At 41.0% G+C, this 27,210-nt stretch overlaps 2 protein-coding genes across 3 annotated transcripts; both read left to right on the plus strand.

Annotated features, from left to right (window-relative positions):
* The first annotated feature begins 655 nt into the window (after positions 1–655).
* slc44a2 (solute carrier family 44 member 2 (CTL2 blood group)) lies at positions 656–16,768 on the plus strand. 2 transcript variants are annotated; one of them, XM_079159178.1, is made up of 22 exons: positions 656–793; positions 6,099–6,147; positions 6,266–6,339; positions 6,792–6,876; positions 7,007–7,091; positions 7,187–7,306; positions 7,396–7,456; positions 7,587–7,713; positions 8,783–8,866; positions 9,166–9,278; positions 9,350–9,481; positions 9,577–9,676; positions 10,355–10,447; positions 10,844–10,928; positions 11,124–11,386; positions 11,529–11,623; positions 12,148–12,251; positions 12,333–12,406; positions 12,524–12,594; positions 12,704–12,792; positions 12,886–12,970; positions 15,939–16,768. In XM_079159178.1, the coding sequence occupies exons 1-22, from the start codon at positions 757–759 to the stop codon at positions 16,046–16,048; spliced, it is 2,136 nt and encodes a 711-aa protein (XP_079015304.1). In that variant the 5' UTR covers positions 656–756; the 3' UTR covers positions 16,049–16,768. The 2 variants fall into 2 exon arrangements, with proteins under 2 accessions (XP_079015304.1, XP_079015303.1); XM_079159177.1 differs by lacking the exon at positions 15,939–16,768 and adding an exon at positions 13,208–15,928.
* Positions 16,769–17,468: 700 nt separating this feature from the next.
* On the plus strand, positions 17,469–22,894 carry odad3 (outer dynein arm docking complex subunit 3; the record flags this gene model as incomplete). Its single annotated transcript, XM_079160051.1, has 13 exons — positions 17,469–17,547; positions 17,634–17,755; positions 18,139–18,216; positions 18,517–18,708; positions 18,847–18,948; positions 19,640–19,765; positions 20,032–20,154; positions 20,372–20,521; positions 20,661–20,821; positions 20,926–21,082; positions 21,258–21,407; positions 22,550–22,637; positions 22,717–22,894. 13 exons carry the CDS (start codon positions 17,469–17,471, stop codon positions 22,854–22,856), a joined length of 1,668 nt encoding a protein of 555 aa, XP_079016177.1. The 3' UTR covers positions 22,857–22,894.
* Positions 22,895–27,210: the final 4,316 nt, after the last annotated feature.

Genomic DNA, 27,210 nt, shown 5'->3' on the forward strand with positions numbered 1-27,210 from the left:
ATAAACGTGTTGGTGAAGCAAAATATCTTATTCTATAATTCACTTGTGTTCAGAATTTTAGGGTGTTTTTTTTTATACTTTATATACTTCTGGGGGATTTAATCTATAACGATGAATCTCATGTTATACACTGATCACACAGATACAACTGGCAGAGTGAGTGTATCTATCTGTCAAATATATACAGTGGAGTAGAAATCAAAGTATAAAGTGGAATGAAAATACTTAATAGACAAAAAGCTCTCAATTGTACTTAAATACAGCTGTTGAGTAATGTATTTCACTTCTACTGTGCTCTTTTATGTATTTGTTGGGAGTACTTTCTCTCACACAAGCACCTGCATAGGGTTAAAAAAATAATAAATAACACTCTCTGATTTGTATTTAATCGTAATCATTTAAAGGAAATCGGTCATTTTAAACGTCTTTCTAAAACGCTTTACGGTCTTCACAGAAACAGTCTATCGATGCTCTCTGCACATTCCATTGAAGTAGCGGCAAGCCAAATGGTTTTGTTCCGCTCAGACGCACTCTGATTGGCTGTGGCAGCTGTCAGTCTCCCACCTCTGCTCTCCGATTGGCTGCCCCTGCTTAGCTTGGAATGCGCTGTGTTTCAGTTTGGTTTGGGATGGTCTCTCGCTCTCTCTCTCTGTAGCGCTCGGCCACTGTTATTGATGCTTTTTTTCCTCGACATTTCCATGGTGACTGTCCTGTCTAACGTCTGATCAGCAGCGAGGAGCCGAGCAGTGAGTGAGAATGGAGCTGGAGGACAAAAAACCGGACCCTAAATACGGTAACTACAGGTTTATGTCACAGTTTTTCTCCTCGATCTTTGATTTCCACTTAACGGGCGAAGACATGGAAACAATGACTGCAAGGGGATGGATGGGTGTGGACCTCATGCAGATCTCTGGAGTCATCCTCATCCTCCACAGCCGGGTTGTTTTTCAGAGGAGTTCTCATCTTTAATCTCAGAAAATTCGCATTGAACTAGTCTTTGATTTTTCATTTGACAATACACAGTGAATGAAAGCAACATGCTGCAAATTGGGTGGTTGTATTTGACTAGTTTGCCCTATTTTAACAGCCTGTACTGCAAAGCTTCCAATGAAACCACCTCAACCTAGTTGTTTATTGTTGGTATATGGCTTAATGTTACTGAAAAGAAAAAAAAACAGGCTGATAAGGGAAAGTAGGTTGCTACAGTATCTATTCTAACAAGGCTTGTCTTGATGGGCTCTGATTAAATTAGCTTCATATTCTGCACTGCAGGAACACACCCTCAGGCCAGGTTTACTGTGTTTTCTCCTGGGCTTAAAAACATTTTCTGTTTTGACATATGGCCATTTATTTCACTGATACTGTCACACACGTATGCACTTCTCATATGTTAATTAGTTTTGTTCACTGCCTTTTTTTTGCATGTACATATTATGGAACATTTCATCCTCTATAGCAGCCGAAGACATGACTCATTGGCGATTATTATGTGTGTCACACATGCGTTTTCTCAACTTAGCAGCCCACAGCAGCCTGACGCGGTCTTCTTGTGTCTGGGCTGGGTCGTTGTTCACACGGACTGTTGAGTCATGAAGTTGTTGTAACCAGTGTTGATCTTGCTTTAATACCCCTTGTCAGTGTTGTTACATGAGAGGGTGGAGACAGCTCAAAAAGCAAACCGCAGCCTTCACACTGGAATTGAATTGAGAAGACAACCCTAATGCTGTCTGATTGTTAAGTTATTCCTTCTTTCACAACCTAAGATGCTCCCAACAGCCCACACCCCCGAATGTTAAGTGCACGTCCTCTCCAGTCGATCCACGGAGCTCCCACTGTGGAGCATATCCTTTATACCACATCAACACTTTTGCCTCGGCTCTCCTCCCCCGTGAAGGCTGAAAGGTCAAAAACAACAGCCCTTTTAAAGAAGAGATAAAGGTTTACACGAGGCAAACGCACCATACACATTCCAGCTCGCCGGTATTCTTAAACAGCAGTTTTTATTAGCATAGTTGGACTTGTGAGCGGTCCCTGGTTGCCTACAGTTGCTACTGCGTTTTCCCTCTGTCTAGGCCGGTGTGCATTGCAGGCAGGCAGGCTGCAGCCTGCAATGCCTGGACTGTGTTCAGCCTTGCCTGCTCTACCCAACTCAGCAGACACAGTCAAGAGGCTTCCAGTCAATAATGAGCTGGCACACACTCAGAGGCATTACCGCACGCACTGCATGTACACACACACACATGCACGAGCACACGCAGAGACACTAAATGTTTCACAATGATCGCTTCTCATTTGGACTGTTGGTTTGGGGAAATCAGACAAACTGTTGCTGTTTGATTTAAGCAGCTTCTGTGAGGAGTAGAGAGAGAGAGAGAGACAGTGATCTGAGCCAGTGGTTGTCAAGTACTTGTCTCCACAAAAAGAGACTTTAAGGTGTTTCCTCCTTGTAAGAGTACGTAGGCCAAAGACCTCATTAGCAGTTGACAAAGAGGCGTTTTTTGAAGCAGTAACAGCTGCTGGATACGGCAGTAAAACTGTAGTACAGTAGTTTCTGTGAATCCCATATGTTAACCATCTCTATCTACAGGCTCTAACTAAGAAAAAGGTGTTGCACACTCTGGCCCTCAGGCCTTCTTAAAGATCAACAATCAACCATTTTGTTGATCTTGAACAAGGCCTGAGGGCCGCAACGTCGGCACAATACAGAGATGCATTGCCTCCAGTGATTAGCACCTGATCACAACATCATCCTGGTGTGCGTTCATTTTGGAGTATTCTAACTAGGAAGATAAAATTGTCAGGAATATGTACTCATAATGTCTCCTTGCATGTACAGTCAGCATACACACACACACACACACACACACACACACACACACACACGCACGCAACCACAGTAGCCACTAACCCATTAAGGTAGCCAGGAAGGGTTCATATGATAACCCCTCTGGGCCCAGTAGTGAATCACATCAGTCATGACATCATCACTTCCTTTAACACACACACACACACACACACACACACTAGAAACACACAGCATATTGTCAGCAGAAGCAGAGACTATACTGTATTACTCCACTTTTAGCATTCACATTTGTTTCCATTCCATTTTTAAGAATAATTTTATGGTTTTACTGAATACAGTTAACATCGGTAAGGTTTGGCAGAAGTCTTGAAGTCCATGGACCTGAATGCAGACTGTGATTGTCGGGCAGACCCTGTGGGAAAACAAACAAACATCGGCAACATTTACACCTTTTTAAAAATAACGGTTGCTATCTACTGACACCAGTAAACCACTATCCCATTAATTCGCCAATTACATACAAGACTATTTACGAGACATTTGGCAGCATTTGTACACAACAATTGCGCTGGAGTGCTTTTTCTGCACAATCGGAGATTGTTTTATGGCACAAAGCAGTCAAAGAGCCGCCTGTTCCTCCAGCTCTAATGGAGCGGTGTCTCTCACATTAGCAGATGGTCCAAGAAATGAAAGGCTGATGAAAGAAATTACTTTTAATGTTTATCCTCTTGAGGAAAGAGAAAGAGGAAGTGTACACACACAAACAGCATCAGCAAACCCTTTAAACGTTTTATATAAATACTATGCAAAAAACGGGTTATACTCCAGTAAAAACATTCACACTCCTTGTTATTTTATGCCACTCGTGTGCACTGGTGTAAATTGACATTGCCCAGAATTATTATGGTTGAAAATAATATCTCAATAATTCAAATCTTAAAATTTTAAAACACCAAATGGGCTACTGTGCAGCGTTTTCAGAAGTAACTGGATAGGCAATAACATACAGTTGAGAGCATAATTAACACATATATATTGATATCATCAGTCAATTTGAGCATATATGTAGGCCGAAAAGTAACAAGAGATTGCAGTATAGAAACACCACAGGTACATTAGAGGTAGTGTTTGATCAGCATTCTTTAATTCAACCAAATTAAAGGAAGCATTTTCAAAAAATATTTAATTGTGTGATGTCTCCGTGCTAAATCATGAATGTTGGCTAATATATCAGATTTGGGGATTCATATTCTTGCCAAAAGCTAATTGAGAGGTTGATACCACTCTTATGTATGATAAGCTTAGCATATGGCTGTGTTGACAGACTTGATTGTGGGTTCAATCTTCTCATCTAGAAAGCAAATAAACATGCATCTGACAAAACACTTTAATGTTGATATGAGCCTCTAAAACACAGTATCTGTTGGGCTACAATACAGGCGAAGAAAACTGGATTTATAAGAAAGAACGAGGTTGAGTTTGCATGGGCAACGATACGGCACTGTGTATGTAACAGGCACGTGTGTGTGGTGTGTGTGAAACCGGTAGTTGGTATTTTATTACATGCTGTGGCATGCTGTCACATGGCAGCGGATGTGGGCAGAGCAGACCTTGTGCCACCACAGAATACGTAGGACGGTCTTATCTCTGATGTACGGTTCAGCCCACCGCCTCGTCATAACCAAATCATTGTCTTAACAATGCAAGAAATCATTTCAATGATTCTCCATTGTTTGCCCAATGTTCATTGTTTAGGAAGTTAGTGATGTAACATTTGAATATGAGAGACGGAGGATGTGGTCGCACTGCTGGAAAATACAGCTGAAAGTAGAAACAGGAAGCTGAGAAAACAGACGTAACAAAGAAACAGTGAACACAGTTTACCACGTTGACACAACAGATTGAGTTGAAGCCTAAAATAACGGTTATGGTGCCAAAGGGAAATACTGTTTTGATTTCCAGACCACGTCCCTGTAGTCCGATGTGTAAAACATGCCTCGTCTTTTGTCAGTTTTGGGTCACAGGCGCTACAAAGTCTTTGTTGCTTCTGCTGCTTCTCTCTCTAATTCCCCCATCAATGCTGTTTTTGCTGCAATTCCCCCAACGAGTCCTGAGCCAAGAGAGGGACCACAGAGAGATAGAGGTAATAGGAGGTGAAGGCAGAGCTTTGAATACACTGAAAGAAGGAAGTGAAGAGAAGAGGGACAAAGATATCATACAGGAAGGAGACGGAAAGAAACAACTGCCATACACAGCACACTGAGAGAAACTCTATAAAACCGTCCATGACAGACACTGAGACAGAAATATAACGACGGAATGACAAAATACGATGGACAAGGTACTGTAACAGTCCGTATTTATGGTGAACTGATCGTCTTATTGATGTTACTCAAGCTTCTCAGATAGATTTCTGCTGCTTTGATTAATGCTCTCTAATTGTGATGGTTAATGGACTGCTTTAAGTCACATATTCCCTAAAATACAGAGTACAGCGATGCCTTTGTGGTTGTACCAGTTGAGTCACAGTGTGGGCAGAGTGTGCGTGTGTGTGTGTGTGTATGTGTGTGTGTCCACGAGATTGTTTACTGAATACTGTATAAAATGCGTTTCAAGGTGTAACACAGAATGATGGGCTCGCTGTGGGCAGAGTGGGTCGATGCTTCTCCTCTGCCGTGTCTGAGGTGTTTCCATGGCGGCTGGTGATGTCCGCGGGGAGCTCACTGTCGCCGGGGAGCCATTTTATGGGTTGCTATGGCAGTCAGGCAGAAGGATCCTTTTGTTCTGGAGAGTGTCCTCACTTTGTCAATATGTGGACTGTATGCATCTCCCGTACCGAGAGAGCACACATACATCGAGCTTATTGTGCCCACAATTCAGCAGTTTTTATTGACAGCATACAGAGTCTCTTTTACATTTCAGTATATTATATTTAAGTTCATAGAGAGAGTGCACTACGATGTTGGAAATATATTACTATTTATACTGTGGTATTCATTTCAATGTCAGTATTGACAACCAAGGGATTCAAATAGTGTTGTCTTAGGAAGTTAACTGGCCAGTGTGATGGGTGGTCTACTGTTATTTAATTGCCAAAAACATCTTTTTCACCAGCAGTTTGTGGTTCATTCAGGTGTTCATTGAGAGCTTACAATTTAAAGTGGTTTACTGCTAGTTTTTGGTTCACTCTCCTGAATGCATGTGTTTTAGTCTCATCAGACTGAAGTTAAAGTTTCAACTTAAATTCATAGTCTGAGACATTAACAAGCCCGTTGTCTGTTTCTATCAACAGGGGAGTCCAGGAAGTTTGACCCAAACTTCAAAGGGCCGCTTCACAACAGGTGAGACGTCTGTTTTGTATCACCGATCATGATTATATTTAATTTTCTTTCTGCAGAACAATTCACAAATAACAATACTCTGCCTCTCCTCTCCTCTCCTCTCCTCTCCTCACCTCAGGGGCTGCACAGATATACTCTGCTGTATTCTCTTCATCTTGGCCTTGTTGGGGTACTTTGCTGTCGGTATTGTCGGTAAGATTGATCCTACATTACTTCAATATGTACTGTTTTATTGGTTGGAAACTGTGTAAATTATTTGTTTAAGACCCTCAAAATTAAAACATGTCGCACAACTCTCCCTTACTAAAATAATTTGGCTATCTTGCCATCACCATCAATACAAAACATGCAAGGCACATATTTCGGAGGTATTGCGTTTTCCATCTTTTTTCCCAGAATGCAACCTTTTTTCATGTCTTTAGGAACTGAAGTCATATTTAAATTTCATGAGCAAAGAGATAATTCATACATCTGAAAATGCAAATGTGCCAGAAAACATTCAATTAATTTGATTTAGTATAATTAGGAAGATCTGACAATACTCAAGAGCAGTATGAGCAACTTTTCCACTTTTAATATTTATTGTCATTTGATCTAATGATCTCATCTTTTGTTCCGAAATATTTCAATTGTTCTCCATGCAGCCTGGTCTCAGGGTGACCCCAGGAAAGTGATCTATCCCACGGACAGCAGGGGGCAGTTCTGCGGACAAGCTGGAACACCTCTGGAGTGAGTCACCTGACACAATATGATGTTTACACTGTCACTGTATTACTGTAATCTGATACCCCATCATTTGAGACGTTCATTTGTGATATATGCCAAATAATAGTTTCCTTTTCCTTTTCTCACGCAACAGGAAGAAGCCTTTTCTGTTCTACTTCAACATCCTGAAATGTGCCAGCCCTCTGGTGCTGCTGGAGTTCCAGTGTCCCACCACACAGGTCAGAAACGATATCTACTCATATTCTATGTTCATTGCAACATTTTTCTCGTTCCACGCAAAGTGTTATGATTGTATGTTGTTATTTGTGTCCAGTTATGTGTGGAAACCTGTCCCGACCGGCATCTGACGTTGGTGAAAGCCAAGTTAGGCAACAAAGAAGACCGTGAATACTTCCAACAATACTGTAAGGATGGAGTGAACTTCGCCAAACTGGTAAGTATTTATACATGCTTAAATAGATGAATGTGCATATTAGTATAACAAAACCTGTAGTGTATTGAAGGTTGTTTCACCTGATTCAGAGTCCTCCCGAGATCCTGAAGGATAGCTTGTGTCCTGCCATGCTGATGCCCAGTAAAGCCTGTAAGTGAGAAGCTTGTTCCTCACCTCCTAAACATACTTCACCCCCAGCAGCTCCTGTATCTCTAGGTCTGCTGTAATAAATAGAACCGTTTTTAAACATATATAAACGGATCATCTCTTCCCTCCACAGTCACGCGTCGCTGCCTCCCTGCCTTGGGAACAATGAAAGGTGGGGTGGTGGTGGTGGGCAACGAGACCACTTTAGATGCTGGAGAGGGCTTCAGTATCAATGCCACAGATGTGCTGGAGGCGTCCAAGTGAGTCCTTTTCACTGTATGGCAACTTACATGAACACAGAGAATACGTTGATTTAAGAAAATTAATTTTGGGGTTGACTAAATCACCTTGAGCAACTAGATCCATTAAATAATCAGAACAAATATGAATCTATAAATATTTGTTTTGATTATCTTTAAAATCAAGATAATCCTTACTTTGAATCCAAAAAGAGAAAATGTTGTTAGATAAGTGAACCGGTTCAGGTTTGACAATCTCGACACGAATGTTGCTATGCTACGTTTAGCTAGCATGTCACATCTCACTGCAGTGATTTGATGGGCTACTTAAAGCTCCTTGTGTTCTTACGTACGCTCATGCGTGTCTGGTACATTGTACGCCTGCTTTGGTTCGGCTCTATTTGTATGCTCCCTGGAGGGTCTTTATGTTTGTGTTTTCTGTCCACATTATTACCACTGGGGGCGGTTGCAATGCTCCCTGGATGTTCTTTATCAAGATGATGAGTATTACAAGCTGTTATGTTGTATTCTTGCTGTAGACAGCAGCTGGAGTGAAATTATTAATTCAACTGTCATCTTAATTTGCAATGTGACATGACGAGCCTGATGAATTATTAACATAATAATCACTTTATTTCTTTGTGCAGAGTCACTTGACAATGAATTACATTCTGAAGTTACAACTGTATGAAGCATTTATTATTTCAGGCTATGAAGCCCTGAAACTGAACAAATGTAGTAAAAGGTGTCAGACAAAGAGCTAACTTTGATAGCGTTAGCTCGCCGGCTAAATTGCTTTAACTACTGTTATACAGTGATGCTACTTCAGTATGCTACATATAGATGATATGATAATCATTACATCCCTTCTCAACTGTTCCACTGATGTTACGAATCGTTTAGCTTTTTTACAAACTGATTGGAAGTAAATATTTATTTAATAGTATTATTTATATATTGATGTGTTCTGTTATAGGCTTATTTCTTTTTTACCTTTTACTAAATGTAGTCTGGTCCAGGGCTCCATACTTGGCAGATGTCTACAATGTTAATTTTTGGCAATGGTTTTAATTAATTTCCATTTTTACAGGAAATCAAATGTGGTTGTTGAAGCTCGCCAGGTGGCCATGAGGATCTTTGAGGACTACACTCAGTCCTGGCACTGGATTTTACTGTAAGTCCGTCCACTTCGTAGTGGTAACAGTAACAGAACATCAGGAGTCCAACACAAGATATTAGTTAATGATTTTAGAAAATGTCCTTGTTTACTTATTAACTGCTGATCTACTGTAGCTGTCAAAACGCACACAGTTGTCACGGCTCTTACATTTTTTTACTTCTGAGTGTTCAAGACGGACTTTAGCTAATTGATCATTTCATAATCAGAAAACATGCATGACCGCAACTGTCAAGATCACAGGCCAAACTTGCCTCTCAATATGTCACAACGTTTGATGTGTCCGCCTCCTCCAGTGGTCTGGTGATCGCCATGGTCGTGAGCTTGATCTTCATCGTCCTGCTGCGATTCTTGGCTGGCATCATGGTCTGGGTCATGATCGTGTTGGTCATTATAGTCATCGGATACGGTAAATCCTAATCTTATAGAGATTATCCACTTTTATTAAAATGAAAAACTTAAAATATTCTATTCTATTAGGGATCTTCCACTGTTACATGGAGTTTGCGAGTCTGAAGGGAGAGCCGGGCTCTGACGTGACCATCCGTGACCTGGGCCTGCAGACGGACTTCTCTGTCTACCTGCAGATCAGACAGACCTGGCTGGCCTTCAGTACGCACATGTTCAGTCTTTAACACATCTCTGGATGAAGTGTTGTATACATTCTGCTCTAATAACAATGATCTAATGCGTTCACTTTTTTACAGTGATCATCCTGGCTATTGTGGAGGTCATCATCATCCTGCTGCTCATCTTCCTCAGGAAGAGAATCATGATTGCCATCGCCCTCATCAAAGAGGCCAGCAGGTGAGTCTGAGCTGGTCGTGTCTGACTTTGTGCAGCGTCCTTTTTATTCTGCTTCCTCAGCTGAGGAAGACGAGTGACCAGAGCTGCTCACATATTTTAAAGCTTTGCACTAATTCATTTTTATATAATGACAATCACTCTTAGAAATAAAGGTACATATGAGAGGTTCTACAGACAAGCCTTCAATGGTGTAATATTTCCACACAGAACCCTCTCCGGAGGATTTACCCAGAACTGTCCACCTTATAAGGGTGCTAACAAGAACCCGCCCAGGGGTATTTACCGAGAACCCTTTTATATTCAAAGGGTTTCATCTAGAACCCCAAAAGGCCGGGGCTGAAGTGGTGCAGGGCAACCCACAACAATCAGGGTTCAAAATCACAGTATTTTGGGGGGCTGTTGGCTGGATTGTGGGCGTTGCCTTTTAACACCTGCGCTTTCAAAGATCCTTTGAGAAGTCTTTCTTCCAAAAAGATTTCTTTGGAAGAAAAGGGTTCTCGATGGAACACTTAGTATAATGTGAAAGGTCCCGTCAGCACATTTACCTTCTTCTTCCAGCTCACTGTTACCGTCACGGTTCATCCTCACAGCCTTCATTACCCTTGTTTCCAGGGAATTATAACTGTATTTGTTCACACAGCATTTCGATTGTTGCTTTCTTTTCTCGTCTTGTTTCAGAGCTGTTGGTCACGTGATGTCATCGCTGTTTTACCCCCTGCTGACCTTTGCCCTCCTGGCCGTGGTGATCGCTTACTGGGCCATCACTGCCGTGTATCCTTCCCATCAAACATGGTCAAAACATAAATGTGTCACAATCCTTTTCACTTTTTATTGCACAAGTTAGATTATTTCTACACCGTGTTTTTAAAAAAAAAAAAAATTATTAATAACTCCTATATTTTGCATTAAAAGAAAATAAAGAAGAAACATGTAGAAAGAAATATTTAATCAAATCAAATGAAAAGTAAAAATGCCAAAGCATTACTAAAAGAAGAGAAAAGAAGATAAGATGAACAATTGCATTTCCCCAGTTCTAATAGTAGATCCTTGTATGCTGTTTACTTTTTGAGACACGTTTCCGTAAATAGATGCAGATGTCTCTTGATTGAGCCCTTTTCAGAGACATCCTCTCTATGTTGACTAAACCTCCTTGACCGCTCTGACCAGTTTCTTGTCCACCTCTAACGAGCAGGTGTACAAAGTGTTCAACAACTCTGAGTGTGAGTACTCAAGAGAGACCTGCGACCCCAAGGTACGCTTTTAAATGTCACTGCCTCACGAAATTTACTGACTGAAGATGTGTGTGGGGTTTAGCCGTAACGCCAAACCTAATATGCTGCTTCTATTTGACACCTTTAAGGAAGAAACATCGCACATTGTATCATATTTTACTACATATACAAATCCCCAATAATCTTGTGTTCTGCCTCTCTCTCTCTTTCTCCAGACATTCAACACTTCCAACATTTCAGCTCAGTGTGCTGATGCAGAGTGCCTGTTTGCCTTCTATGGTGGGGAGACCCTCTACCACAAATACCTCATCCTGTTCCAGTTCTACAACGTCTTTCTCTTCTTCTGGTGCGCCAACTTTGTGACGGCCCTGGGCCAGGTCACTCTGTCGGGGGCCTTCGCCTCGTATTACTGGGCCTTCAAGAAGCCTGATGATATTCCCGCCTACCCCATCTTCTCCTCACTCGGTCGGGCCCTTCGGTTAGAGGCTGCATTTCTATTATTGTATTTGTGTGTGCATTCTGTCTACTTGCGTGTATTTGTGATCTGCTGTTTTTATATATGTATAAAAACAGAGTTCTTTTAAGCTTACGGTTGGCTTCTGTTCCCTCCTGGTGTCCAGATACCACACAGGCTCCCTGGCTTTTGGCTCTCTGATCCTGTCCTTGGTCCAGGTCATCAGGGTCCTTCTGGAGTACCTGGACCACAAGTTGAAAGGTCAGAAGATTTAACTTCTGAACAAGACAAATTACTAAATCACTTGACTGCGTATCGTGAGCACTATGATATATTTATCGCCGACTGTTAAAGGGACAGTTCACCCCAAAATCAAAGATATATATTTTTCCTCTCACCTGTGATGCTATTTATCAATCAGATTGTTTTAATGTGAGTTGCCTAGTGTTGGAGATATTAGTTGTAGAGATGTGCACCCTCTCTCCAATATACTGGGACTATATGGCGCTCTGCGTGTGGTGCTCAATGTACCAAAAATATGTTTGAAAAATGTCTCTCTCCAGAAATCGTGACCTTGTTGTGAGTAGTTTCATGTAGGAATAATGGTTAAAAGAAAAATCTCACTCGGCAACTGACACCAAAAGAAGTTTGATTTTGGGGTGAACTATCCCTTTAATATGCATGTAGGATATTGTTGTTAAATGTGTGAGTCTTAAAACCGGATTTTGGTCAGATGCATGTGTCATGCGAAATGTCATAATAATATCTAATTCTGCATCCTTCAGGTGCTCAGAACAAGTTTGCTAAGTTCATGCTGAGCTGCATGAAGTGCTGCTTCTGGTGTCTGGAGAAATGCATCAAGTTTCTGAACAGGAATGCTTACATCATGGTGAGTCCTTGTAACAGGATACAGCTGCGTGAGAGGTGTCCGGTCTGGTCAGGTTTTAAAGTGTTAGTGTTTTTCCTCCAGATTGCCATCTATGGAAAAAGTTTCTGTCCCTCAGCCCGAGATGCCTTTTTCCTTCTGATGAGGAACATTATCAGGTGGGAGTTCATTACATTGTTATCCATCATTTTAATTACATTTTAATTATAAGCATTAGACTCAACATTTAATCATTGTTTAATGTGATATTCTCTGCTGTGCCCATTTCAACACAGGGTGGCTGTTTTAGATAAAGTGACTGACTTCCTGCTGTTTCTTGGGAAGCTCCTCATTGTTGGAATCGTTGGTAGGAGAGCTTTTATTTTTAGACCAAACGTCTCTGTTTTTTACTCTGGAGGCAGATCTGTCTGGATTTCGAGATGAAATCCACTAACACACATTTCTGTCCTGCACAGGCATCTTCTCTTTCTTCTTCTTCTCTGGAAGAATCAAAGCGATAGAGGAGGCTGCTCCATCTCTGAACTACTACTGGGTGCCAATAATGGTGAGAGGCAGTTATATTGATCCTTTTAGCTCGCCTGAGGGCTTTGACGCCACAGCAGAGTACTTAATGTAGTATGTGATTTTCTTCACCTAGACGTTGGTAGTGGGATCCTACCTCATCGCCCATGGCTTCTTCAGCGTGTACGCCATGTGTGTGGACACACTGTTCCTCTGCTTCTGTGAGTAACTTTACATTCAGCCAGATCTCCTCTCGTCTTCCTGCTTTCAAGCACTCATACAACTGTCTCAAGCTGAAATGCTGGTTTCTTCTTCCTGCCATGTTTCTGACTTCTCTTCTCTTTGTCTTACTTTTCTTTATTTTCACACATTCCCTTTACTTTACATTTCAATTTCCCCCTCATTTTTCCATTAACCCAATCCAAAACACAAAATACGCATCCCCGCACACACAAAAGGTGAGGACTTGGAGAGAAATGACGGCTCGTCTGAAAGGCCTTACTTCATGTCCCCCTCGCTGCACGAGATCCTCTCCAAAACCCAGAGGCTGGAGGACGACCACGATGGTGTCGAGCAGGAGGATTCTGCGAAGCCAGTGGACGAGGTGAAGCTGGAGGAGGAGACCCCTCTTCAGCAGCAAAAAGATGGAGAGATCCAACTGAAACAGCAGACGGTGCTCAAGCAGGACAACGAGGAGGAGCAGCCTCTGCAGGCCAAGACGGATGCTGAAGAGCCAAAAGAGGAGAAAAATGAAGAACAAAAAGTCAATCAGGATGAGGAGGCTGAGCAGAGAGAAGAAGCTGAGGTGAAAGAAGAGGCGGAAAAGCAGGAGTTGAAACAGGAGGAAAAGAACGAGGAGGCGTCGCCTCCTGCTGCGGAGGCGGAGAAAGAGGAGACTGGCGAAAAGAAAGAGGAAAAAGAGGAAACTTTGGAAGAAAATCCTCCCACTGCATCACAAGAGTAGAAGTCAACAGCAATGCAAGGGCAAGAAATGAGGCTTGGTAAACCTCATAAGACTGAAAGAACTGTATGTTTGTGGTTAGGGGCCTGTTAGATGAAGCTAAAATATCCGATGGCCCTGCTATGTGAGAGGTGCCGTGTCCAGCTGGAGAGGGTTGTGGTCCACATGTGAATGTCAAAGCAGGTCAAAAGCCCAGTGCATCTCTGTAGCTTGAAAAAAAAAAAAAAAAAAAGCTCTCTTGTGTTGGTTTTAGAACAGTGTTGGTTTTTATATTGTGAAGATCTGTAAAACATTGTGAGTGCTGAACCTGTGCCTGATTACTGTCACTAATATTTATTGTCTTAAACCTGTCGACGAATGCACTACAGAACCACTAAGTACCGTGTTTACAGTCAAAACACACACATCTCAATCAATGGTGAATCTCTTTTCACTGTTTACAATAATACCAGCTGACGCCAAAATGTTACACATATTTGATATATAATGTATGAATATTGGATCTTTTTTTTCCTATGGAACTTGTATAATATATACAGCATTGTGCGTCTATCATGTATTTTTTTGGCTTCAGTCTTGTGGAGATCGAAGATGGGATCCCATGTATTGTATTGCCACCTATTTGCCTTGGTATTTCGGACTGGCATAAGTGCTGTGATTGTGTCGCAGTGACGCAGCCACCGCGACCTCTCTTCTGCGGACCCCCCCCCCCCCAGTTGTTTACTGATCCCACCTGCCTCGCTGTGCCCCTATCCTGTCTCTCTCTCTGTCTAAGTGCTGCATGGATTTGACATGGCCTACTGAATGCTCCCAACTAACATCTTAATTCTCTGGATGCTTTTGTACCGTTTTTCTTGTTTGTCACCTTGTGAAAGATGTAAGTTGATTTCCTCAATGAAATGACTGATGACATTCCATATTTATTGGATGTAAATCTTGATTAAAGGTGATTGTATTTAATCATAGTCATGCTGTTATGGTTAAACATAGTTTGAAGGCGGTCTGGCGTTTGGAAGCAGGTGAGTTTTCATGTCCCACAAAATGAGCCAGGACTTTGATTTAGTCTTAAAGGGGCACTACAAGCAGTTTTACATGTTAAAAGTCACTTGACTAAAACAGTTGCACCGTATGTTTTTTCCTGTGGCTTTTGGAGGAGGTCTTCTTAAATCTGAGGACAGGAAAGGAATTTGAAAGGTGTGGGTATTGTAAGTCTAAAATCAGGATATCTCTGCCACTGGTACATCGATTAACAACATATGTTGATACCTTAAGAGGTAATATCCCAAATATTACATCATATTAATATAGAATTCAGAATATTAAGACAAAAAGGAAAAATCTGAAAAAAGTCAGGAAAAAATAACAATTCATTGTCACCGATATATGCATTTCCCCCCTTTATTATTCATTTAATCATCTCCTGACCCCTCAAATTAGTCTTGAAACCCGATCCCCAGGTTGGCATAAACTGAATTAGAGTATTCTTTTATTCTCTTTAGTTAAAAAGCAACTTAACACCACTTGAAAACATTGTTTTTGCTGACCTGTAGAGGTTTATCCTCTCACCTTGCTGGAGTGATGTACAGGTGTTCTCCAGGATCCCATAAGGTCACTGTTTAGTTACAGGGCCAGTGGAACACACTTCAGACCACTCCCTAGGGACTTGATGTTTTCAACCAGAGAGGGCAGCAAAACACTGCTTTACGAACTAATGTTAAAGGAATACTTCACCCCCAAAATGACTATCTTTATATCAATTACCCATCCAATGTTACCTTGAATTTTGAAGAAAACTATTTTTCTCGCACGCCACCAAAACGTTTTCGCTGTTGTTAAAAGTGAGCCCCATTTACTTCAATTCGTCAAGACTCCTCTCAGTTGTTTTGATTCTTCGTTCCCTGTTGAGGTATGTGAGAAACAATAGAAGTACAAGGTTTTTAAATATAATCAGAATTTCACAGGGTGAGTAATTGAAATACAAATGGTCATTTTGGAGGTGAAATATTCCTTTAAGTTACTCTTCAACTGTCTCTCGCAGGTGTCCTTACCTTACTTACCTTATTGAAGGGCAATATTACATTGTTCCAGTACTCCTTTAATTCTTCTTCAGCTGAAAGGCAAAACAGGTTATAGATAGACAACGCATGAATACGAACACAGTTAAATGACCCTTTAGTTTTAGCATGCTGTTGGGCAAATGTCCTCATCTGCTTCTGTCCATGTCACAGTGGAAGATCTGGAGCGCAACGATGGGTCAGCAGAGAGGCCGTATTTCATGTCGCAGAACCTGCTCAACCTCCTAAAGAAGTCCAATGAAGAAGCCAAATCTGTGGATTAAGTGTGTGTGTGTGTGTGTGTGTGTGTGTGTGTGTGTGTGTGTGTGTGTGTGTGTGTGTGTGTGTGTGTGTGTGTGTGTGGTGGTTTAAGAGGAAATCAGAATTTAAGGAGGAATTACAATGCCATTTCCGGTGTATGTACAACAGTATGTTTGTGTCTTGTTGTCAAATGAGATTAATAATGTTGTCTGTATGATATTGATCCTTTTGTATTATGTTACAAAGCCTTAAGCCCATTGGCTCCTGTATTTGCCCAACAAGGATTATTTTATATCTGAAGGAATAATGGAGCTTGATTTACAGATGATAATTGTAGTTAATTTAAGCAGCAGCTTGCCTTAAAACTAGTGTTTTTCTTTGTACATTTTGGTATTTTGTTGTCACATTGTGTGTGTTCTGTCGTGCAGTTTACATGGAAGCTTTGAAGAGTCCAAGAGAATCTTTCAAAGTGATTTCCAGTTTATGGTTGAATGTAGCCTGTTAATACGCGACTAAAGCTGTGCTTTATCAGTTTATCAGTACTAAGTATATTGTTTGAAATTTGCTCACAAAACCAAAAGTTGCTAAACTGCACGCAATAAAAAGCTTAGTATGATACTCAAAGCCTTAAGAGATTACAAATGACCCAAGTAATTTGACTTGGTCTGGCAGAAGTCTTCATTTTTTAATAACTTGTGTTCTTTTTGTTATTCATACTCCAAATAAATACAACATATCCATGATTAATGTGCAGATGTTGAGTTTGTAAGGAAGTTGTCAGTTTTACATTACCTTTCGATGTGTTGTAAACTTATAAAACTTTGTTTTGCCATACATTTTGCTTTTTTTGTTTTGGACAACAAAACAAAAAGAGCCACTGCTTCTTAGGTTTATATGTGTACAGTAACATGGATTATTGTTGTTGTTGTCTTATTTTGATAATGCTGACAAATGACATTTTTGAAGAAAAGGCCATTTGAAATAGAGCATTAGGCTAAATATATTTGATCTACTTGTTAAAAATGCATAATGTATCTACAACTTATACACTGACAAAGATAAATATGTATTGTGTACAGTCATGCGTGACATATAGTTTCAGGTATGACATTTGTAAAATGGTCATTGCTCATAATCGAACAATAGAAGTACAACGTTTACAAATTATTTCTGACTATGCTTCCTATATCTGGAAGCCTTTGTTTATTACTTTTTACAGGAGCAGCATACATGGTAGTTCCCCAACAGTTGTGGTATTTCTAAAAGAAATAAACTGACCATGAGACCATTACGCGCGAGACCGACAGGGTTAATGGGAAGTTGTAAGGTCGCGTGTACAGGTTGCTAGGCAACACTGGACACCACCAGAAGACTTCGTGCCGGTCACGCTAATACCCACGGTGGGCACGTTTCCTCTGATAACACAACAACAATAACACGGAAATGGCGTTCAGAGCCGAGTCGAAGAAACCTCCTCTGCACGACCAAATAATGGAGATGCAGCGAAAGATCCAACTTCTGGGTGAGTCTGTTCATCTGAGCGTTGATAACGAGACTCACATCTCACCCCGCGTAGTGTCGATGTAATGATTCCATGTTGTCCACCAGAGTGCGACAGAGCTGCGTCCTATGAGAGCTCTCAGTGCGCGATCAAGAAGAACAGAGAGTACGTCCTCCAGCTGAGGCAGGAGAACAAGGAGCTCTACAGGAAGCTGGCAGACGTTAATGCTGTAAGTGCCACAATAAAAGATAAGATAAGATAGTCCTTTATTAGTCCCGCAGTGGGGACATTTACAGGATTACAGCAGCATAGTGGATAGTGCAAACAAGGTACATTGTAACAAAACAAGATCAAAACAAGTATTATAAATAAGTAATAAACAGTAAAGAATACTAACTAAGTAAAAAAGTTAAAAAAATCCACAATAACAGAATAATTGTACTATTGCACAGTGTTTTTATATTGCACAGATTTTTAGTGTTGGGTGGTCTACTGGGAGCACAACGTTCCCATCGCTGTTGCTTCTTCTCTGTCCTCACTTATCTTTCGTCATCAACACTGACTTTCTTACCAATTACAATCTTGTTCCTTTTGGTGTCTCGCCTCCTACAGGGTGATGAAAATGTCGTCAAAGTGGCCTTTCAGGACAGAGGGCTGGAGAAGGATGCCTACCGCAACATGTCAGCCAAGGTGAGAGGAAGGAGCATCAATACTGTGTGATATTATGGTTCATAGCAGCTGTTGTTGTTCACCCTTATTATTATGAATAGATCATTTAGATATGTTTTCATATAGTGTACTACAAAATGATATTGTTGGACTAGTTTCACCAAAGGTTTCCCCACTGTTAACCCCTCAATATAGTCGATAGCTATGTTACAACACAATTTGAAAGTTCTCAGTTTTGTGGCCAATAGAAGTGACATCACAGTTTGACACAGACTGCAACTCTCTCTGTTTCCCGCTCACTGTCTTCATGTCTTTTCTCAGGCAGCGCTGACAACACTCGAACAGAGGGTGCTGTCCAAGGTGCAGCGGCTCAATGCCCTAAAACACACCACCCAGACCCACCAGCGTCGCCTCGAAGAGCTGCAGATGGAATGCCAGAGAAGGAAACCAGAGGGCAGCAGTGGAGCACCGTCTGCTGATGCTCGCACTCAGAAGAAGGAGGAAGATGCCATGGTGGTTACCTCATGAAGAAATACGCACAACATAAAACTAATTATATTTTCCTGTTTTTTTCCCTAATGTTCATTTTTTTTACGAAATACATGTCGTCACAGTACACAGCCTGTAAGCAATGTGCACGTGTGTCTTCAGAACCTGCGGGCGCTGGAGAACAGTCTGGAGAAGAACCAGTTTAAATGCAAAGAGGCCGAGACCATCATGATTAACTATCAGAAACTCAAAAGTCACCTGCAGGTCAGTCCAACACTGTATACGGTTCTGTACAAATCTTCACCTGCTGGACATATTACGGAGGTGTTGTTGTCACCGCCTCCTGTAATAATTAGTGTGTCGTTGTGCTGAGCTGCATATTGTAGACATTATTTTGCAACTTGTGTAAGTACAAATGTGGTAGCTGTGCATTCTCCATAAACAGACACCCTTTTGAGGCCGTGTTTTGTACACAGTCTGCTAATACTAAAGGCATCATATACAGAAAAAAATGGATGTGCGCTGTTTCTCTGCAGGGTAATGGCCTGTACTACGACACTTTGTTGTGCCCCTGTGTTTGTGATATGTAAACGTTGAGTGAGACTTCCACAGTCGTACAGTACTCACTTTACCTTTGTTTGCACTAAACCTGACCTCTCCTTTTTGTACTAAAGACATTTTTTTGATATTACCGGTGCTAGACAATGCACTTAAATCTATTCACAGTTACATTTTTTATTTGTTATCCAGTGCAGCTAAAGCGCGTTAATAGATCAAGCTTTCGGGAATTTATTTCCAGATCACAACCCTCATTTTTAGCCACTAATATATATAATGCAGTGGTTTAGATCGCGGTATTGCAACAGTCCTCTTATGAGCCTTTACTTTACTCTAGAAACACTCAGTGCCACTCTCACTTTCTACATCTGTATTTCCTGTCCTGTCTCCACGTCAGGAGGAGAGTGTGACTTTCGGGAGCCAGTTGGACCGTCTGGAGGCAGAAATCCTGAAGCACAGAGACGAGCTTCACGACATGCAGGTCATGAACAACAAGGCACAGCTCTCTAAAGACACTGCTAAGGTGACTTGCAAGCCTCCTCTGCTATGCGTTTTCAGCATGCATGTTACTAGTGAAGGTGTCATAAGGATGATTGACTCACCATTACTAAAACTATAGAAGTTACATGAGTCACAGCGGCTTTTTCAGTGTTTGTTCACCACCTTTTCACGTTGATGCATAAATACAACTTAGAAAAACAGATACATTACCTCGTCACTATACATTGTGCAAACAGCAATTTTCTCCCAAACAATGTCACTCTTCTTCCCGTTTTGTCTCCCCACCAGGTTGAATTACAGCAGCAGGAAGAATTGCTCTACAAGGAGCGCAAGGAGAGAGAGCGTATTATAGCAAGCTACAGGAAAAAGGTCGAGGAGCGCAAGGCCCAGGCTGAAAAAGTCGATAGAAGGGTGAGATACACATGGTGGTATATATATATATATGTACACCTCAACAACATTATTTTGATGTTCCCTCTTTTGATCACCTACTTTCTCACTGGCCATGTGCACACGATGAAACATGACATCAAGAAACATGACCACAGAAGGGCCTACAATACTCAGTCACCCTCATTACTATCTCATGTTTAGTAAAATAATAGTAGTTCATTATTTATGTTTTGAGGCTCAGAGAACAACTCTGCAGCCAGATGAGCTGAGCAGTGATGCCCAGCGCAGCACCCCCAGGATGGGGGGTGAAGAGGATAAGGCCATCTCCACTTTCGAGGAGGCCTTCCAACAAATCAAGGAGGCCACCGGGGTCACAGATGTTCAGGTATGGATGTGGAAATAGAAGGACTGGCTACACCAGCTGTGTATTCATGCACACAAAAACACACGCTGCACATGGATGTATTTAGGTATGTGGTTAGTGTTAACATATAAGGTTCTTCTTTTTGGACATGTGTGTGCAGGAAATAGTGGAGCGCGTCATCTCACAGAAGGAGACGCACCAACATCTGGAGAAGCTGAAGGGACAAAATGAGAAGGTGCTGCAGCAGCTGAAGGAGCAGAAGGAGCTCCTGAGCCAACAGTTCCAGGATATTAAATATTCTGGAGAGGCTAAACTCTCCAGGTGAGACATTCAGACAGTAGTACTGCAGTGGAACGAAGTAATTGTGGATGCAGCTGTGTAATGTGTAGTTTCAAGCCTCTACACTTTTTCTGTGGTTTTACTAGTGACCAACAGATGCTGGAGGAGTGTGAGATGCAACTGCAAGCTCAACAGCAGAGGTGCGATGCAGTCAAAGAGCGCCTGGAGTGTCTTGTTAAAGCCCGCGGTACTGTCCGAGCCGGAGTGGAGCACCTCGCAGACAAACTTCATCACATCACACTGGTAAATATGACTTCAACCATCATGACTGTAGGCTAAACTTATGGTCTGACTTAATGTGGGTCGATTTACTTATCCCCTAAAAACACATCCATCTCTTGTTTGAATTCTTTTCCTCTCAGAATTTCTGGTGATAATCAAGTGCATGTGTGTTCATCATGAATCAATTTCTCTCCAGACTGAGGACACGGTGGCGGAAGTGTCTCCAGACTCAGATGAGTTTGTGTTGGAGCTGATGACCCAGTGTGAGCTGAAGTTCCAGTTGCTGCACGAGGAGCTTCAGGGAAAGGATTTGGCTGCTATTCTGAAGGAGATGGAGGAAGATGAGGTGAGTCGACACTTCACTCATCAGCACTCCTCTGGCTTCACAGGGGTTTTAAATACATGTCATATTTCTGTTTTGGATATTCACCAACCACAACAGCATGTGGTTGGCAGCTGCGACAGCGAGTGGCTATTATTGTTAATGCCCTGTGAGTCTCTGTGTGTGTTTGGCCTCGTTGCACATGTCTGTCTGTGGACCGACTTTGTCAACGTGATAATGTCACAATGTGCAAGATGCAGTCACGAAACCTTAGAGGTGTGTAGTTGCAAGGTGCGACAAATGAACACAGCATGGCAGGTTGAGCATGTGCGCATGTATGCAGCTGTGCGTGCATAGCTTATCTGAATGGAAAGGCAGCCATTAGAGCCACCTGAAGTATTTGTTCTTGATTACTAACGCCTGGCAGCACCTTCTCTGTTTGAGAACACACTGTAGGATATCAGAATGTACTATAGGAAATACGTAACAGACTGTAGGACATTGCTAATGACATTGACCGTTTTACTCTAAGGTCCATTTTTAGAAAGCATAATCTTTGTAATTGACGTAACTCTGAGCTGATAATTTCAAAATCAGTGCAGCCTTGTTTGCCTGACTGCTACTGCAAGAAACAGCTCGGCTGTCCGGGTCAAACAACCATCACTTCTACCTTTAAGAAGTACATCCATTCTGGGAAAGATCGACCTTCTGCACCTGAGACACAAACATCCCCAAAAGTACTCAGTGTTAACACTTATCATACACCATAATAGGTGAACACCACTTGGCCTATGCAACTGACGTGTATGATGATGTAAACATGATAAAACATTGGTTAGTGGTTGTTGTAGATACATCTAAAAAAAACTCTCCCACAACTTCAAACTGGCTCTAAGGTTTTGTTTCTAAAGTTCCCCAACACTAATTTCCTTGTGAATAGGTAAATTTGAAATGAATGTGAAATTCTGTTTTTATTATAAGACTTAAAAAAATCAATATCCTACCCAAGAAAAAAACTTGACATTGACAAAAAACATAAAGCCAGATTCCATGCAAATCCGGGATTTTGAGAATCAATATTGAATAAAGAAAATCTTCATGAAATATAAAATACATGTTTTACTGGTGGGAGTCATTGACTGTTCTCTTTTTGTTGCTCTGAGCAGTTCTATGTGAAGATTGAAGGGAAACTGCCAGCTTACAACACGCGTGTCAAGCTACCCGAGGACCAAAGACTGGACCTCTTCAGTGACGGTGAGTTGGGAGCCACACACACACACACACACACACTAATACAAGCACACAGTCTAAACTGTCACCGTTTGTGTCTCAGAGGACGACAGTGAAGAGGACGAGGCTGACATCATATCGCGTGAGGAATTGAAGCGTCAGTCTCAGCTGATCATTGACTGTAAGTCCAAGAAGAAGCCCCAGAAGAAGAAGAACAAGAAGAAGAAGGAGGGCCATTTCTGAGCCGACAGCACCGTCTCAAGACTCAAAGAAAATTAAAGGACCATTCCAGATTATTATTGCTTTTCAAGCCATTTAATTTTTCACCTCTACAATTATTGTCAGGCGTTGTTACAAAGAATCATAGATTTTCAAGTAATTTTTAGCTGAAATTACAAATGAGAATATATTTTTAGAAAAGAAAGATGAGCACAGTTTAAAAGCTCTTAGATTATTTGTTTGTTGTCATATTTGCTGTATGAATGTTTGCTCCCTCTGCCTCATGGGAAGCCATAAATTACCATAAATTGCTGTATGTGGGCGAAACAGGTAACTTGTGCCCAACGGTTTTCTCTGTTGTTGTCTTGCTGATTGCCACCTATTGAAACATTGTGAATGTAACAGGTTTTTATCTTGCAGACATGATGCAGGTCAGTGAAAGCCAATACCTGTGACAAATCCAGCCTTTTATTTTATGGCTAAATCACATTGACAATAGAGACGCAGATGCTTTGTCCCAGTATAACATGCGAGCTGCGTATGAAACCCTCACTGCTTACGTAGACATGCAGCGCCTGAATACCTGACACATCTCTGCTATGTTCAGCATCTCAGAAATGATTGCTCCTCTTTGCTCAAATACTTTGAGATTGAGGGAGCCAGCTCTTGGAAGTGAGGTGGATTTTCATGGTCTGTGAGTTATTGGCAGAACAAAAGTGTAACCTAAAGGAGGTTCTGTGTCTTTAATTGCCCAGCTTATTTAGATCCCAAACATTTAGTAATAGTCTCAATAATCTTCAAATCCATCAGGGTCTGTGATTTTAATTGTGTTTGCTTCTAGTGTTTTAAAAGAATCTCCATGACATCTACTCACAGGTTATTGCCTTAGTGTGGATGCGAGAGATTTTTCCTCCTCATATTGTTTCATTTGAAGGGTTTTTGTGGTCCTGAAGACTTTTATTTCACAAGAAAAGCAAAACTAAAACTCTTCACCAACTGTCTTTGCAGAAAACACCTCATAAAGTAAGGTAATGAAATCCTAAACATTGCTTGATTAAAAAAAAGAAAAGAGGAAATCATTCTCAGATCTTTGTGAAGGAACCAATAAAAAACTACATCTATGTTATGAAAAATGGGGGCCTGCTCTCAGATATGCCCCTCTCCTTAGACCTCATAATGAAGAATAAATTCACAGCAATCCTCTAATAAACTTATCTCCTAAAAGTAAGTAATAAAATTGACATAAAGAAAAAAGAATGATTGGATTATTAATTGGATTGGATTAGTGTCATCTGACACGTTTGTTCAAATACTCAAAAGAAGAGAAGAAAACAAAAAACACATTCGACAAGGGACAAAAATACGAGATAAAACTAAACAAACTAATGAACCATAAATGTGTTTTTTGCATAAAAAGTGTAATGTATTTTATTTACATCCATAGCCTGCACAATATTGTGACAGACTCACTCACTGTCCATGCTACATTACAGTTGGAATAATTGTAGGTGTTACTCATCACAGAAATAATACACTAAAATGTTAAATGCATTCACTCAAAAATAGTTAAAAATAGTTCAAATTCAATCCAAAGTTTGATTGACTGTTCCACACACAGAAATGAACCTCCATCGTTGTATGTACGTGTTTATCTGTAGAAAGTGATTCTGTTGGTGTGTTTTTGTCTTTTTAGCTGATCCACCAATCTGTAGGAGGAGGCGGGGCTGCGCGTGCAGACTGCTGCAGACTTTGAGTGGCTGCAAGCAGCGCGAGTGAGCGCCACCAGGCCTCTAAGTCAACATGTTTCAGAGGGGTCTAGGGCATTTTAATTGTCACGTTTTTGTAGGCGCACACTGTCAGAACAGTGTACTGTAACCCAACCTCAGGTAAGACGCATTTCAGCCCGTGACAGGTTATCGGCAAACTATTTGATGTCAACAGGAAGTCGAGTTCATATTGCTTATACACGCTGAATATGTAGATGATTCTGATCATCTGTACACAAATCATCCATATGCGTGCTTCAATGTTTGTATTAACAGCCAATGAAATTAGAACCTGCCAAAGACAGGGTAAATGTTGGCTGTGGCAGGTTTAGTTTTCACTCGTATGAAGAAATATTCTTTTTATAAAGTTATTCCTAAATTCAAAATAGTCAGGGATTAAGGTTACATGGTATATTTCATATTTATATTGTCTGATACCACAGACTACGTGTTTATAATGCTAAAACTGAGTAGCGTTGAAATATTCAGAGACCCATTTCAGTGTCAAGTGAGTAACAAACCTCATTGGAGACCTTGTGTATCACTCCGAGGTGAAGGTGAAAATTAGGACAGAGAGTGTGTGCTTTATTCTAATGAGTAGTCTAGTGAACTGGAATGATAGGAAGTGAAATGAAACCAAAATGGGACATAATTATATATCACAGTGGTACAGCCAACCGGGAAGGAGGCCAACCCAACACACACTCACAGACCATGCGCGCAGAGCATCCTCCGCCCACAAACAAAGAACAATCAGTCCTCAGTGATGAATACCAGAGTCTGTTGCATCCAAGTTTCACACTGTCTCTACATGGATATTGTTTCTGGACATACATATCTCTGAACATGGTCTTCATCAGGATTCAGGAGATGCAGGCTTGTGGTTAAGTAAGGATAATGTTTTTTATGCTTTATATCATTAGATATCATTATATGCTTTATGATGATATCCAGATTTGTATTGAGGATGCTGTAGAAGAAACACTGTTCTCAATAGCTACGGTTGTTTGTGAATTGTATATGTAACTGAATGTGGATTTAATATCTTGAAAAATATATATTTTTATGGTCATATTGAGTATTGACATGATAGTTATATTATGTATTGCATCGCAGTCTTCATCTTTCAATCGATTGTTCTCATGATGTGGTAATTTTGAAGCCAAATGAGACTGTATTAATGATCATACAAATACAGTTAATATAATGTACACTATGTAGATCATGTTCATTGTCATCTCAGTACAAAATAATGTTCTAAAAGTATGTGCTTTTTTTAAAAACACAGATTCCAGCTAAAAGCAGTATAGAGGGTTCCTCAGTTTAGATAAAAATGACTTTTTATGTTTTACATGCCCTTTTTGTTATGAAGGGATTAACTGAATTATAATCAAGTGTGCTGTACTCCCAATGAATTGAGTTAAACTAAACCCTATTTCTGTCCCAGATTGGTAAATCTAATCATACATTTTTATGCTCAGTTTCAACTACAACTAACGCAGTTTATTAGTACTGATCTTTTAGATTTTAACGTTGAGGTACCCTCTTTGATGGTTGTAAAAAAAACACATAAAATTGCAAGAAAATGGGACCATGACGGTCTATATCTAATGCTTTCACACTCTCCTCCCTAGCACAGACGAGGCAGCAGGTGTGGGAGAGATCTGACGAGTTGTGTGTGGGCCCGTGAGCGTGACACAGAGTTGGAGATGAGGACTATTATTCCTGTCTACGGAGGCGGTGATGGAGGGGAGTCCCGCGGCCTCCGCAGCCGGGTGGGCAGGATGAAGAAGCTGCTGTGGCTCAAGCCGAGTCACTGCGTGGACGTCCACATGGACACGGAGCCCGGCGTGTGGCTGACCGGCTTCCAGTTGTTGGACACCGATGGACAGTACGAGGTGAGTCAGAACAAAACCACACCACAGGTTTCTGTGATTGTCAATAAGGGATTTGTTCCTTAGCTGCTGTTTACTGTGACAGCGGCTCTTGTTGTACTCAAACCTCACTTCATTTACAACTGTTACCTGACATCTGTTTTGTTGTACGGATGTAATGCATGGAAATAATAAGTGAAAACAAGTTCCTCCCCTGTGAACTTCAGTTTTATTGTCCACGCTCTTGGTCAAACACACACACAACAAACGTAGGAGGCTCTCTCAAATGTAGGAGGCTTCATCACTGAAACTGAAAATATTACTGAGGTATTCCACCTAAAGCAAGGAGGTAATAATATTTCATCTTGTGATGTGACCTTAAACGTTATCATAACGTTTTATGGCTGCATGAGGCTATTTGGCTGTTATAGTGAAAGATCCTTCTTCTGCTTCTGTCAACATGACCTTCGCATCAGCATTACTAATGACTCCACATCATCCACCCCTAAGGATACAAGTAATTCATATTTCCTTGTTGATTCAACTGTCAAATATCTTCATAAAAAATTACAAAATAATAATAACGAAATGTCCATCATATCATGTCTTTACTTTTTCAAAGCTAGAACCAGGAAATGAAAGCTGACACTAATGATCATTTTGATTACAGATTATTTTCTATGAAACTGAAAAAACAAATGTGAATCATGGATTTTTGCCACTTTCTTGTTAAAAATT

Source organism: Pholis gunnellus (genome assembly GCF_910591455.1).
Source record: "Pholis gunnellus genome assembly, chromosome: 5".
In the NCBI taxonomy this organism is placed as follows: Eukaryota; Metazoa; Chordata; class Actinopteri; order Perciformes; family Pholidae; genus Pholis; species Pholis gunnellus.

Bases quoted from the DNA above. Each gene is read 5' to 3' on its own strand.
- slc44a2 (XM_079159177.1), top strand. From the start codon at position 757: ATGGAGCTGGAGGACAAAAAACCGGACCCTAAATACG. The intron at 7,457-7,586 runs GTAAGTGAGAAG...TTCCCTCCACAG, and splicing joins GCTGATGCCCAGTAAAGCCT to TCACGCGTCGCTGCCTCCCT. The intron at 12,595-12,703 runs GTAGGAGAGCTT...TGTCCTGCACAG, and splicing joins CCTCATTGTTGGAATCGTTG to GCATCTTCTCTTTCTTCTTC.